The sequence below is a fragment of the Formica exsecta genome, unplaced genomic scaffold (genome assembly GCF_003651465.1).
Source record: "Formica exsecta isolate Colony F162 unplaced genomic scaffold, ASM365146v1 scaffold235, whole genome shotgun sequence".
Taxonomy (NCBI): domain Eukaryota; kingdom Metazoa; phylum Arthropoda; class Insecta; order Hymenoptera; family Formicidae; genus Formica; species Formica exsecta.
The window spans coordinates 235,060-250,133 of NW_021849633.1; the positions used below are offsets into that span (position 1 = coordinate 235,060).

The 15,074-nt window shown below is 31.1% G+C and overlaps 1 protein-coding gene across 4 annotated transcripts; it reads left to right on the plus strand.

Moving 5' to 3' along the window:
* Positions 1 to 325: 325 nt before the first annotated feature.
* Positions 326 to 7,597, plus strand: LOC115235811 (proton-coupled folate transporter). Of its 4 annotated transcripts, XM_029807833.1 has the most exons (10): positions 326 to 607; positions 1,961 to 2,030; positions 2,097 to 2,305; positions 3,426 to 3,665; positions 4,344 to 4,695; positions 5,549 to 5,944; positions 6,251 to 6,388; positions 6,574 to 6,657; positions 6,927 to 7,083; positions 7,276 to 7,597. In XM_029807833.1, exons 3-10 carry the CDS (start codon positions 2,264 to 2,266, stop codon positions 7,400 to 7,402), a joined length of 1,536 nt encoding a protein of 511 aa, XP_029663693.1. In that variant the 5' UTR covers positions 326 to 607; positions 1,961 to 2,030; positions 2,097 to 2,263; the 3' UTR covers positions 7,403 to 7,597. The 4 variants fall into 4 exon arrangements, with proteins under 4 accessions (XP_029663693.1, XP_029663692.1, XP_029663691.1 ...); XM_029807832.1 differs by lacking the exon at positions 1,961 to 2,030 and having other exon boundaries at positions 326 to 886; positions 2,050 to 2,305; XM_029807831.1 differs by lacking the exon at positions 1,961 to 2,030 and having other exon boundaries at positions 2,050 to 2,305.
* Positions 7,598 to 15,074: the final 7,477 nt, after the last annotated feature.

Genomic DNA, 15,074 nt, shown 5'->3' on the forward strand with positions numbered 1-15,074 from the left:
ATGATAATATCGTTGTAAATTCAAACAGCAATATACTTGGCTCTTTCAAATTTCCCGCGGAAACCGAGGTCTAAATCAATACTTTGTAGTGCCGACAAGTGCCAACCACACGCAAAATTCAATACAAACTAGCGTTTTTAGAAGAACTATCTTTTTGCCCCAAATTCGAATGCAAAATGATTAACTTAGAGAGAAACTAAAAATACTTTTGATAGAAAATCCTTGAAAATCAATTTCACAGACTTTTTCGCACCGCGAGATGTCGCCGAGCTTATTTTAATGACTGGGAGAATGGCCAACCTGACGAAAGCCGCTGACTGCAGTCGGGTATAAGATACCGCCGTGAACACTCGGAAAAACACGTGGTTGCCCGCGGATATCAGCTGATAATGCTTTGAACGGCGTAAAGTGCACGTGTCGTGTTGCAGTATCTGGCGCACGATGCGATCTCGCACGTCACTGGCCGAATTATCTAGTGATTGTGTAATATTGTCAAGACCCGAGAGCCCGATTATGTAAATTCGTCTTCAATAAGGCAACCCAAACGGACAGAGAACGCCAGTTGTACGAGAGTGGACGTGCATAGCTTGCTGGTTTTACATCAGTTGTACGTTACGCGCCAAAATACGTGTCTTGCATAATATTACTCCGAATCACATGGGCGAACGATATCGCGCCGGTTACGCATACAGTTGTCACGATGAGTCGCGAATGATCGAATAGCATTGTTTTATTGATAAATATTAATAAAAAAAGGATAATATTAGAATTTGAATTCAGTAAAAAAGAATACTATTTATGTACAACATCGCGCGCATGTTAACAAATTTATTTTCATTTAAAAGAGTTCGATTTGTTTTACTTAAAGAAGCTGGATGAATCAAAGGTATAAATATACGAATTTCTCTTACGATATTATAAATTTATATAATCACTCGTATAAATCACACGTGAATATCAAACGTGCAAATATGATATTTCTAACATTAAACCCGAATTTATATAACTAATATTAATCGATACAAATTGTCATCTTTGTTTTATATTATGATATTGAAAACTAACTTATAAATTTTATTTCATTTATACTAAAACGCTATCATTCAATGTATTTCTAAACTCAATAACAAATCAATATCTTGAAGTTATTTATCTATATTATATTGACTTTATCACTTTTTTTTAATCGCATAAAATATAATTAACAAAAAATTCGAAAGATTAAAAACAATTGTCTTATATATTTATATCTACACTGTTATCATACCGATATGATAACAAAAAAATACTTTGAGTGACGTGGAATGATTCGGATTATGCGCATCTCTCATTAGAATAATAATCAGATAATAATCTAATGCGTCTTTAAACGCATCATCTCATGCTAATGATATGATAAATAAATATAATTTTTTTCTGTTATGAAATAAACAAACGCGTATCTGCTATCACGCGTCACGCACCCATACACACACAAACATATGAGATTTCTCAGTAACAATTTCGTAAAATAAAGCTAAGAATCTAATTTTCACAACATCTAATTATCTCATTTTCGTAAAAATTGCTTCGATTATTTAAATTATTCGATTATTAAGTTTTCTGTATTCATAACAATCGGAAAAGATATGATTACAAGCGCTCATAAAATTAACTTAGAATTGCAATAGATAAATTTTATTTTATGAAGCGTTTTCTTCAATATTTATATCGATACTGGAAGTCTTCAACAAAATTACTTTTTGATCTTAATCAGCGAACTCGAATACGTTTGCCATAAACACAATGCAACGCAATGCAAAAACGTGTACAATATTTTAGTTAAACTAACAATTTTATACTGGCAGAATATATCGCGGATAATCGATATCGTTCGTCTATTTTCGATCAGATTGCTGCGCGAATTATAGCGTCGGACATTCAAGCAATTATATAATTGAAGAAAAAATTAAATTTTTAGACCTCGAGTCTTAGCGCTCTAAAATTCTGCACACGATAACGAAAGTCATAACTAAGCCGCTTTAATACTGGTAAGCAATTTTCATACAGATAAACAACTCCCATTAACTCATCACAGAAAGAATTAACTCACGCAGCAAATATCAAGCGAGAATGCAAGTGACTACATTTTGCGAGACGTGCAGTAAAGAAACGGTCTTCGCAAAAATAATGGATATATAAAACAGTCGATTGGAAAAAGAAGAGTCGAAGAGTCGAAAAAGTGCTCCTGTGTAGAAAAAGAGATCTCTTAATAAAAAGAAGAATGGCGAAACCCGTAATGGCTAATAGCGATACTAAAGATGAGGTAAGTCCATGTTGTTTTTGCTGATTTAATTTCCAAAATAAAAGTTTAGTCCAATCCCGTTAAAACATACAACGATATGATCGATATGAACGATATAAGCAATTAATATAACACGGTGAGCTAAAAAGTTCAATTAAATACAGTGTCTCGAGGAAAATATGATATGTGATTGCGAAAAAGACTAGATAGCTACTGAATCAGGTTTGTAATTGAAGGAGAAAGGCTATTATATCAGATGAAAAGCAGCTGCTTTCAAGTAACGATCCATGATGTATGTTTAGCACTCATGATATCGTAAATATCGAGCCTTTTAAGAATTCTATAATTTTATAATTGTTTTACGAAAATTTCATAGAATTAAAATTCTCAAACTTCTACATTATTAGTTATATTATCGAGAATGTTGCATACATATTGCGATCATTTATATATTTTTCCATTGTTGATTTTTAAGTAGAATAAATAAAGTAATATTCACAAAAAAATTATAGCTTTCTTTAATGATAACTAGAGAGTTAGCAGATATTTTCTCTCAAATATACTTGTTCTTATTTTGATCGTCTCATAAGCTTATAAAATCATTTATACTAAGAATGTTAGTAGCGTTTCCTGTCTACTTGTAAACGGGGGATTCGATAGCTGCAAGATCGAAAGGTTAAAACCAGTTATCGCGGCAACGATATTGAAACGAAAGCTAAACGGAAACAAAGGGCTGATATATTCTGCGTATACAATAATTCTTATCTTAGTGCATGTTTATGCACTATATGCATGCTATAGAATGTTTTAAAATGTAATTTATATGTGAAAACTAACTTAGCTAGATAATTATAATTATTCAATACAATAAATATAATTATCGAAAAAATTAAAGATAATATTTGTTTAGATGACTGTAGCACTCCATAGACTATAAATATTACGGCTTAAATTTTAAATCGTCAATTATACTTTCGTAATTATATTCACTATTTAAATTTCAGCAAAAACAGCTTCCGTATACACAAGTTTCCTATAAATCTTTTTATAATTTTATATTTGCTACAAATGCCGAAAGAATAAATCAACGATTTTTTACTTTGTCCGATTATATTTTAATATCCATTTTATAATTTTTTAGGCGGTACCACGGGTGGAATCTACTCACAGAAACAGAGAATGCAGAAAATTCTTTGGATGGATAAAATATACATCAGTAGAGCCGACAATGTGGCTCTACATGATGGCGTTCATGTTTACATCGGTCGTCGAGCAAGACTTTTTCAAGCATAAAGCATGCCGGGTGGATCACGGATATTCGGAAGAAATCTGCTCGAAGTTGAACGATGATAAAAACAAAGCGATAAAGACCGAAGTGCAGGTAAAAATTATTATGTACTATATCTAAAAAAAGAAGAAAGAGAAAACGGAAAAGGTCATTGTTAAAGTATCAGAACAATAGTAATAACGACTTGTGAGATTGTCGGATTCGACTATAAATGGCAAATCATGTACAAATATTCAACTTGGTAATTGCCTTGATAACTTGCAATATTTCTACATGTAAATGTGTGTGATTATCTTATCTGTTTATTGGTCGAAGATAAACGGCAGATGAAAACGGAATTTCTATTGAGATAATTATTAAGTTAAATATTTGTACAAGATAAACACATCGTATGTAGAACGTATTTTAATAAATCTAATAAGTATTCTCGAGAAAAAGAGAGCACATATTCCTTCGCATATTTTTGTTAAGTCCTTTGTTTTACTAAAACTTATTCATTAACAGCAGAAAATTAAATAAAATGCACACACAAGAATGAAATCTAATCGTAATAAAATTAATGATAAGATTACTGGATGTCTCTAATTGCTTATGAAACTGAATGCGCAAGCAATCTTTCTGCGTATTCTGCTTATACTTGTATTTTTCGAATTCTCTCCTTCTACGTCGCAAACTAAGAATGTGTCTCTCATAACTCAGCACTTCCACTATCGAATTAATAATAGACTATCACTCCTCAATTATAGTCTATTAAAAAAAATTATCTTGCAGATAACTGTCTCGGAATTTCATCAATGGAACGACATCGCCGGGCACGTGATGCCTATTATTTTGGCAATGTTCTACGGGAACTGGAGCGATCGGCGCGGACGCAAATTGCCGCTCGTCCTCGGCTTGATCGGCAAATTTATCTACTCTTTCATGGTCGTGATCAATTCCATGATGGATACTTGGAAGCTGAACATGGTGGTGTACACGGCCACCCTACCGATGAGTTTGCTGGGCGGGGATGTTGCAATCTTCGGCAGCTGCTTCGCATATATATCGGACGTATCCTCCATGCAACAGAGAACCCTGAGGATTACGATTCTAGATGTTATTTATCTCAGCACGATGCCATCGGGTGAGGACAAGTTCGCTCTTGAAAAAATTATCCGCTCGGAGAAAGTATAATTATGTCTACGTCTCTTTAAAAAAAGACTTTGCAAAGGATGCAAATTTTTAATGCATCCTTTGGATTCTCACATTATTTGCATAAGAACTGCACGTTTACTGTGAAATTTTTCTTTTTGTATCTCGACGTTTATTAACGCTATTAGACGTATCTTCTGTGAAACAAAGAATCCTGAAGATTACGATCCTGCATGTCGTTCATCTTTGCACGACATCGTCAGGTGAACCCCAGTTCGCTCTTGAAAAAAATTATCCGTTCGGAGAAAGTATAATTATGTCTACGTCTCCTTAAAAACACTTCGCAAAAGATGCAAATTTGTAATGCATCTTTTGGATTCTCACATTGTTTGGATAAGAACTGCACGTTTACTATGAAATTTTTCTTCTTTTATATCGACGTTTATTAACGCTATTGGATGTATCTTCCGTGTAACAGAGAATCCCGAAGATTACGATTCTGAACGTCGTTTATTTCTGCACGATATCGTCGGATGAAGTCCAGTTCATTCTTCAAAAAGATTATCCACTCGGAGAAAGTATAATTCTATTTACGTCTCCTTAAAAAAACTTCACATAGGATGCAAATCTTTAACACATCCTCTGGATTCTTACATTGTTTAGATAAGAGCTGCATATTTACTATGAAATTTTCCTCGCTTCATTTCGACGTTTATTAACACTGATCATTCATTCTTGCTCATTTTACGAGTATGTTCACAAATATATAAAATATATATATTTATTAAATTATTTAATTTAATAATTGCAGATGAATAATGAGTTCTATTTTTTCTCTTTTGCAGGTATCGCGCTTGGATCTTATGTGTTCAGTCATTTAGTCAATTCATCCTATACGATTATGTTCATCGTAAACGCCATGTTGCTTGCATTGGCGATTATATATTCGCTCGTGTGGCTTAAATGGCAAACGTCACCACGTCAGCAACCGTTGTCCGGCACCAATTTGCTGGTGGACTTTTTCGATACGAGACACGTCGCCACGACGATGCGAACGTTGTTGAAGTCGAGGCTCAATCACGGCAAACTCCACCTGTGGTTTCTTCTGCTCGCAATGTGCCTCTATACATTCCAAAGAGACGAGAAACCCAAGAGTCAGATGTATACTTCATTAATCTTCAAATGGGACGTGACAGACTTCAGTAACTTCAAAACATTCCAATCGACTCTCTTCGTGTTAGGTCAGTTGAGCGTGATGTGTCGAACTGAATTCTCGACATTTCGTGAATCCTCTCATCGCAATGCATAATTCGCGATGTATTTTATTGAGAGACGCGCGCAAGTGAAAGGAGAAATTTCTTATAGAAATCGACAACTTTCGCTTTCACCATAATTACAATCTTGATTTAATAATAATAAAAAAAGTTACAACCTTATCGCGTGAAAAATTGAAGCTATTCAATTTCTTAAAAAAGTATTTTATCCCTTCGTGTTTCTAATAATATTTATATATTATTTACATATTGAAAATAACTGTGTTCCAACAGCAATGCTCATCGGGGTGCCTATAATGAGTAAATTGATAGGAATGAGGGACACATTCATCGTAGTAATTGGAGCAATAGCGCATGCAGCCGGAAGAATAGTATTTATATTAGCAAATCGACCGGAACTATTTTACGTAGGTAAATAACAATTTTTTCTTTTTAAAAATATTAAAATCTCTAATTATCTCCAAATATAAAATATTATTGCACTCATTATGTGAATCAAGTAATACTGATGATATATATATATATAAATGATAATATACATATCGTACATATTAGAAATAATTAGAAATTTATTTATGATAATAATCGTTTTGCAGGTGCTGCTGTTGCTGCGTTAGGTCCCGTAGTAGCACCTGTACTCAGATCCATGACTTCCAAACTTGTATCCATAGAAGAGCGAGGTACGCGTAAGAATATTTGTCGCGCTTAATTTTTTACATGTAGTTTGAAACCGATTTCCTGAGAGATTAATACAATTATATTTTCAATCTTTGATATCTGAAATGTGAAAAAATGCCTTGCGTCGGTTTTTTCACAAATAAAAAATAGAAATATTATCCTAGAAATACAAATCTGTCAAATATCGGTTTCAATTCGACGTCGCCATATCTAGGTATTTTTCTTTCCTGTGGCGCGACAAAAAAAATAATTGTCTCATGCTAATTCTTAGGAAAAATATTCGCGATGCTCTCCGTATGCGATAATGCGGTCCCGCTCTTCAGCGGCACTTTGTACTCTCAATTGTACAACGCCACGATAAAGACTGCACCGAGCTCATTTTATTGGTTGACGTTCGCCACGCAGATTACCGTGCTTCTGCTTATCTTGTAAGTGAATTCTCTAATTTTCCTAAACGCTTGAGATATCATCTCTCAATTAAAAAATCTCTTCTTAATTAAAAAATTAAAAAACTAATTAAACAACTAATTAAACAACTAATTTAAAAATTTAAAAACCGCATTGTATTTCAGCCCATCGCATCCAAATAATCTAATTTTAACGAGCTATTATTTTTTCAGGCTCATACAATTTACATCTTGGTCTAAACACGCGACCGAACAACAGGATTACATCGATGACGAATCTGTGGCTCCATCGCTACCGAATACTTCAGAAGCTAACTCTTCCAGTAATGTAACCGCGTGACGATAACTGAATCTCGAACTGCTCAGAGAGAACGTACAATAAGATATATCTGAAACTGCCATATATAAGTAACGCATCAAAAATCATAACTTGTTAGCACTGACATTTCATCTGATCATCTTAAGAAATATGTACAAGATGCATTTACTAGATTCAGAATTTGTTTTTTTTTTTTTTTTTTTTTTTTTTATTTTTCTAAAATATTTTTTTCGTAAAATTAAAGTTTAAATTGTAATATTCCAAGTGTCTCGCAAATTTTATAATTCTTTGGTTTGTGTGAGCAAATAACAAGTAATATTTTTAGCAAATTCAATCACATTTTACTGACTAACAAGTACTTAAAACTATACTATAAGATACTTAAAACTATACTATAAGCTTTAAGTTGCATTCATCGCATCAGAAAATTTGAAATATGCAAATAATATGTTAATCGTGAAAATACACTTTAGAAAATTATCTTTTTTTTTTAATATGCTCAAATACGTTTATCGACATGTCTCTACATATCGTTATATTTCAGAGAAAATAATATCAAATTTCAGATCTTACAAGCCTTGTAATAAGGCTGTATTTTTAGAATAGCTTAATTACATATTAATCCGCTCGTATGTGGTAAAATGTTATTATAAGTAGAATATTTCGATAAAATATAAACTACACACATAAACATAGAAAATAACGCGCAAAATGAAAATATCTCTTTATATTTTTTTACGAGAGAAAAATATTAGAGTATATATTTTATGTGTATGTTGTGTATATATATATATTTTTTTTATGTATATGTACAACTTATAAAATAATGTTGCTGTATAATAATGTTATATTTAAAGTAATTCTGAATGTAAAAATTTGATTGTGTTAAACGTTTTACTTTGCAGATTCTTGTTTGAAATCTCATAAACTGAGATTTTCTAAACTCTATGTAATTGCATCAATATAATTTATATGAATTCACATCGTTACTAATATAATAGTATTATTTTATTAAATTTCTAAAATTAGATTTTATTAGACATATATATTATCTAATAATATATTAGTAATATATATTATTAGATTTTTATTATATTTTCTGCGTTTATAAAACAAATTTCTATTACTATAAATGTTGAGTAAACGATGAAAAATTATATTTTCTATATTGTTGATTTTTCGCTCATCGAAAATAAAAAAGAAAATTGTATGCAGACTTCATTATCTAATAAGATTAATCACAACTTCCTTTTTATCCTTAAATACTTTCATCCTTAAAGCCATTTTACTCATAATTAGATGAATCATGAAATGAGATCGCGATTAAAAATTACGTAATAACAATTCATTAACATAGTGATGACGCAAATATACGCGAATAAAAAGCATTAGCAAGATCAATCTTGCTGTTTAAGGTCAAAGTCGACATAGTTGGAAAAAAACAGCACTAAGATTTTTTTTTAATGTAGTGCTTCTTACATATACAAGATATCCTAATACTTATTTTCAAATTTTCCAATTTCAAATATTATGCGATGAAAATGAAAGCAATATTCTCCAATCAATAAACTAATTAATTTGTTATCATTGATTTGTCGCAATCTTTTTGATATCGAGACAAAATATTTTGTCAACTAAATAAATTTATATTAAATTCCTGCTAAGTTAAAGTTCTCTCATTTATAATTATTTAAGAGCGATTATCGATTTACAATTCAATTTTGACATATATTGTTGTATTTATCTTTCCTTGAAACTCTCAAAATGTTTGCTAAAATGAAATTATCTTCGTCACGAAGTTTATTGTTAATACAAACAGCAGTAAAACGGGATTTGTTTTCAAAGTTGCGGTTCACATTTACACTATGTTTAAGAAGATTCTAGGAAACCCGTCATATTCATTAGCATTCAACACGTGCAAACAGCAAGCATGTCAAGGATGATTGGGTAATTGTTGCTTAGCATTTTCGGTACATATAGTATTGTCCTCCAGGAACTAATTTCTAAAAAAATACAGTTCTAATCATTAAATATAAAAAAATATCCACCGAATAATCATTAAGCTTCCTCTTGCGCTCGTCTATCAATATCTTAGTTATATGCATCTTATGTCATAACATGAAAAATAAGCGACATAAAAAGTGCGACATGTTTATACACAGCAACTTTCTCGAGTTTCACAACTATAAGCGATACAAAATCGATTCTTTATTTAGGTCACCCGCAAAAATTATTTAGCGTGCTATTAATCGTATTTAAATTAAATCGTAAGAGAAATATATATTATTAATAATATATTTAATTACGTAATTAATATATATATTTAATTAATCTAACGTCATAGAAATGTAGATTGACGTCTTCCTTTCACGATCTATTTACTAACGTAAATCAATGTATATATGTGTAATGAATGCTATGAATACTGTATGCAGAACCGTATGAATGAAAACGAACATCTGGTCCCTTGAACTTCCTTGGATATGCGCGATATACGGGCAATATCACTTCCCACGTATCCTGACCCAAATATCCACCTCTCATGACCCACCGGTATAAAAAGTCTGCTAACGTTTCAAGATGCGTACTGTTTGCCTCAAGCATCGCTTCGTCAAAGAACATCGAGCTCTCCGATATCATGGTAACAATATATACGGAGAATATTAGCAATTACACGATAAGCTACGTCTTTTATCGATAAAACTTTGCGAAAAATAAGCAAAAAGATATAAATAATATGATTTATACAAGACTCGAATTCTTTGTTAAAAGTCAAAGCATTTTTCTTTGTTAATCTCACGTATTTAAAATATTGATAAAATATATATAAAAACAAAAAAACTTTATTTCATTAAACTTAGGTATATATGTATATATATCACATGTGCAAAATATATTATTAAATTTAGGTTTTAATAAAGAGAGTAACACGCAAAATGTTAAAAAATTTTAAATATAACAAAATTTTTTTAAATTAATTTTTCAAACAAAAAAAAAACATAATACGTGTTATAGTATATCTAGTATAGCTTTCAAATTATAATTAGTAGTTTTCCTCTCGATTTCTTGATCTATTGATTCTATTAATATCGAAATTGCGGATTTTACGCGCGAACACGAAAAATCACAGTGTTGTGGCGATCGTATAACAGCAAGAATAATAAAGTCAGAGGATACATTATTTAAATTGCTAACTCCATTGTTGATTATTCGCTTCCGTCGAACTAACTTGCGAATTAAATAAGATCTCTCGATTTTCTCTTTCCGGGTACGCGGTTGATTCCAACTTAAATTGCACACCGACGATTTCTGCATTCGAAAACGAGCAGCTGATTCTACATTTTTGCCACGAAGACTTATCGACTTCTATCTAACTATCGGTGATCGGACTAGGCAAAAAAGAGCTCAATTGTATATCTTGTTATTTTTAATCGAATTATTTCGCATTCTCGCGCGAAAATGTAGCCTTTAATAATAGTGTGCCTTGTAACCTTTAATAACATTGCATAATAATCGTGATTTATGGTTGACGCAGTATGCAACGATCATTTTTCCTCGAATGTATTTGTCTTTTAATCGGCAAGAAAATAAAATTACCTTAATCTCTTTAATGACGTCTATTTAAATGGAAAGTGATTAACGTTATAAAATTACTCAAAAAACAAATACGAAATAAAATTATATGTGATCGATTTCCTTTGTTTCACAATTTGCTCCCAAATGTCAAACACACACATTTATATTTATATTGCACACGAAATATTTTGAACGAAAACGGATCTATCATTATATATGACGTGACATCACATGTGAGCGATAAATTTTGCTTCACGATCCAAATGCCATACACACACACGTTTATATTTATACTGCAGGTGAACTATTTTGATGAACAGATCTATCATCTCGAGTGAAGAACTTTCGACCCATGATTATAATTAATGATCGTGGATTTGCAGTGACAGTCCATAAATTTGCAATAAATCTTCACTCAATCACGATTGCGATGCAATTTTATTGAAAGCGGTGGCGCATATTGCATTTATATTATTTGACTTATTTATTTCTTGAACTAACACAGTTTGCATAGTTAGAATAGTCCCAGAGAAAGTAATGTAATCTACGGCACTCTTTTTATATCGGTGTGAGTAGCAATTTAGACAATCCGCAAAACTGGTAAAAGTTCACCACATTAAGATATCTGGAGGAAAACGAATTTTTGCGCCGACATTTAAACACGCAATGAAACGAAGTATGAAAGCCGCGTCGAAAAAAATACTATCTTAATCATGCTTCAATCAATAAAAAAAAAACAGGCAAAACTAGTCGGACTAGATCGCACTTCCGACTAAATTGTCGCAAAATAATCAAATGCCCAAATAGCATAGTTACAAAAATAAAAAAGAAAAAAAAAACAATTATTCTTCAGCATCCTGATACATAAAAAATTCTGCAGATAAGAAACGATCGATATATTGCGTCCATTATAAACGCGCATTGCCAACGACTATTAATATTATTAATTTAAAAATAAATATTTAAAAAACATACCGTGTTTTTAATCATAGATTAAATAGTCAGTTTTTTCTCTCTTTTTGCGAAAAGTTTCAAAGCGCCATTAAAAGTCATGTATTATATTTCATCATAAATGTTGTATCCTCGCTTTCAGGTTTCGTTGAGGAAAATCGTTATCCTTGTTACGACAGGTTTAATGACTCTCGCGGTATTCGTGGACGCGATACCAACTCCCGGCCCAGTCGCATCCGGAGCCATTACCGTTTATCCGATACCTCAAAGGCCGGCGTATGCACCGAACCCATGGGTCTATCCGAAACCCACTACGGAACAACCTATAGGACGATAAATAACGAACCTGAACTCATCGCATACACACAAGCATTCTCTCGAACTGTCCGTTGCATGGAAAACGGAAACAATTTTTTTTCGACTTGTAAATATATTAATTTACATCTATCCATTGCGCGATGGCATAGCAAGTAAATGATTATTTTGTGTAATGATCATTTTTTTTCTTTTATTTATCTCAACCGCCAGTTACAAACCCACAATTAACATCGATTAATTGTCGTCGCAACTCACGCAATTGTCCGCTGACGGTGAATATCCTCTCGAGACAAGTTTGTACTAACGTTTACATTTTGATTAATATTGCCGATATGAATAAGTAGGTTATGCTGATGTTATAAAGTTAGAGAAGTAAGCTTATTGTAACACGCATTTGCAATTGCATTGCTGTAAATTTTATCTAGTTATTTATTCATTCTCGCATGCAGATAAAAAGATAAATACTGTAAGAATAATATATAAAATACTTACAGATATAAAGATTAAATAAAATTATATGTTAAATCCAGAATATATTTTACTTATATATTATACTTATATTACTATATATTTAAATCGATGTAAATCTTTTATAATCCCTAAAAATTTATCTTTTCAAAAAAAAAAGGTAAAAAAAGGTGCCAAGTATATATAAAAAAAAAGTGTTACACACAAAGCTATTTTATTTTTAAATTACTATAAAAAAGTACTTTACAAAAGGTCATTTTAACTCTATACGGAAAGCGAGAAGCGTGATATTCACGGACCTTTAAAAAGGAAATGGAAAATGAAAAGGGAAAAGAAAATCATCCAGTCCGAAGAAAACAAGAGGACGGAAACCTTTCGAAGAAAACAGGAATTGATTGTTTTCTAAAATGTATTATCTCGGATCAAGGACCAAGAAATCAAGGTTTGTTAAAAAAGCTATTAATTATTCCCGTGAAACCATATTTTGAAAAAAATGGACATAAAATATATATTATTTGCGATCCGCCTCATTTAATTAAATCAATGAGAAATAATGTCAGAACGAAAAAGTTATTATACAAAAATGGTGTAGTTGATTGGCAAGAAATTGAGAAAGTATATAAACTTAGCCAAGAAAATCCTTTAAATTTAATACCGATGATTTCTAATAAACATTTTAATCTAACACACTTTTCGAAAATGAAAGTTAGCTTAGCAACACAAATTTTTTTCAGAATCTATGTATACTGCATACTTAGTATATAAAACTATGTTCTCAGAATATTTTCGCAAAGACAATGACACAACCTTACAATTTATTATATACATAAATAAACTATTTGATACTCTAAATTCTCCTTTAAAGAAAAGAACAGTGCCTAACAAATTAAATTACGCTATTACAAAAGACACAGAACACACAGAATTTTTACAAAATATTTTAGAAGCTTTAGAAAAAAGTAGATTTGAAATTGGGCCACAACCAGCTTGTAGAATTGTCAACCCATCCCCAAAACAATTTCAAGCTGGCTTACGACATATTTTCCTTACACAATTATCAAAAGTATCAAATCATAGTAACTGTGAAACAGATAAAAATTATATTTTTACAAAATTGAGTCAACTCAAACACACAATGCAATCTAATAAACAAAACCAAAGAACAAATAATGAACAAACTTCATCGACTTTAACATTAACAAATATAAATCTCGAAGAATTAAATGAATCTCAATGTATAGACTCTGAAACCAAACAATCCACAGAATCGAATGCTATTTATTATATATGTGGATTTCTGGCGAAAAAGTTTCTTGCCAATCATACATGCACTATATGTGAAGAATTATTAGTTTCTATAATAATAATTCAGAATATGGAGAGCACAAATTATTTACGTTAATGAAAACATATGTAGACAGTAGTTTAGTTTATGTTGCAGAAAATATATTTCAAATTATTATGATTTGGGAAAAACAATTTAAATGCATAATTCAAAATATCATTCATAAAAAAAATTAGGAAAATTAATAACAGACATTTTAACACATAACTATCCAATTGTCCAATTATGCTGTCCAGAATCTTCAAATTCTTTCTTATATATGTTTATAAAAATAAGATGTCATTGGGAAGCACGTATGATGAGACGAAATATTGCAATGAAAACAAATAAAAATAATTCCGCAAAGATGAGAAAATTTATGTAGTTATGTTTATTATGTAACACATTTCATTTTGATCAAAAAGTCACATTGATTGCTCTTGTTAATGCAAACTTAAACTGTAAAAATGAGTGCATCCATCAATACGAATTCAGATATCGCGCAATATCGGGAATGGGAGATATACAGGGTATCCCATTTTAAAAGTTCCACGCGAATATCTCGAAAAGGAGCTTTTCAAAAAAATGTTTTAGACAAAAGTTGTATGATTCACAGGGGGACACATGATGAAAATATGGACTTGACCTTGAATGACATTTTCAAGGCCAAGTCAATGTGATCTATGTTTTCTTAAATGGAACACCCCATTTTTTATTGCATATTCTTGTAGCTTATCTCGAGAGCTTTTCAAAACACAATAATAAAGTATTTTTTCATTAAGTACTTTTTGGGTTTTTTATATTTTAATCTGACATATTTTGATATAAAAAATAAAATATCTCGTAAAATATTTAGTTTTCGATAATCTTACAGTAATACTTTTATGTTCAGAATAATGGGACAAATCAATTAGTGTAAAGAGAAAAACAAATAATTGTTTAAAAAAATACATTGTAAATAATTACATACGTTTTTTTTAAAACAATTATTTTTTTTTACTGATTGATTTGTCTCATTATTCTGTACATAAAAGTATTACGGTAAGATTATCGAAA

Coding starts and splice junctions, on each gene's coding strand:
- LOC115235811 (XM_029807832.1), top strand. CDS start 2,264: ATGGCGAAACCCGTAATGGCTAATAGCGATACTAAAGATGAG. Junction 4,696..5,548: donor TCTCAGCACGATGCCATCGG/GTGAGGACAAGT, acceptor TCTCTTTTGCAG/GTATCGCGCTTGGATCTTAT. Junction 7,084..7,275: donor ACCGTGCTTCTGCTTATCTT/GTAAGTGAATTC, acceptor TTATTTTTTCAG/GCTCATACAATTTACATCTT.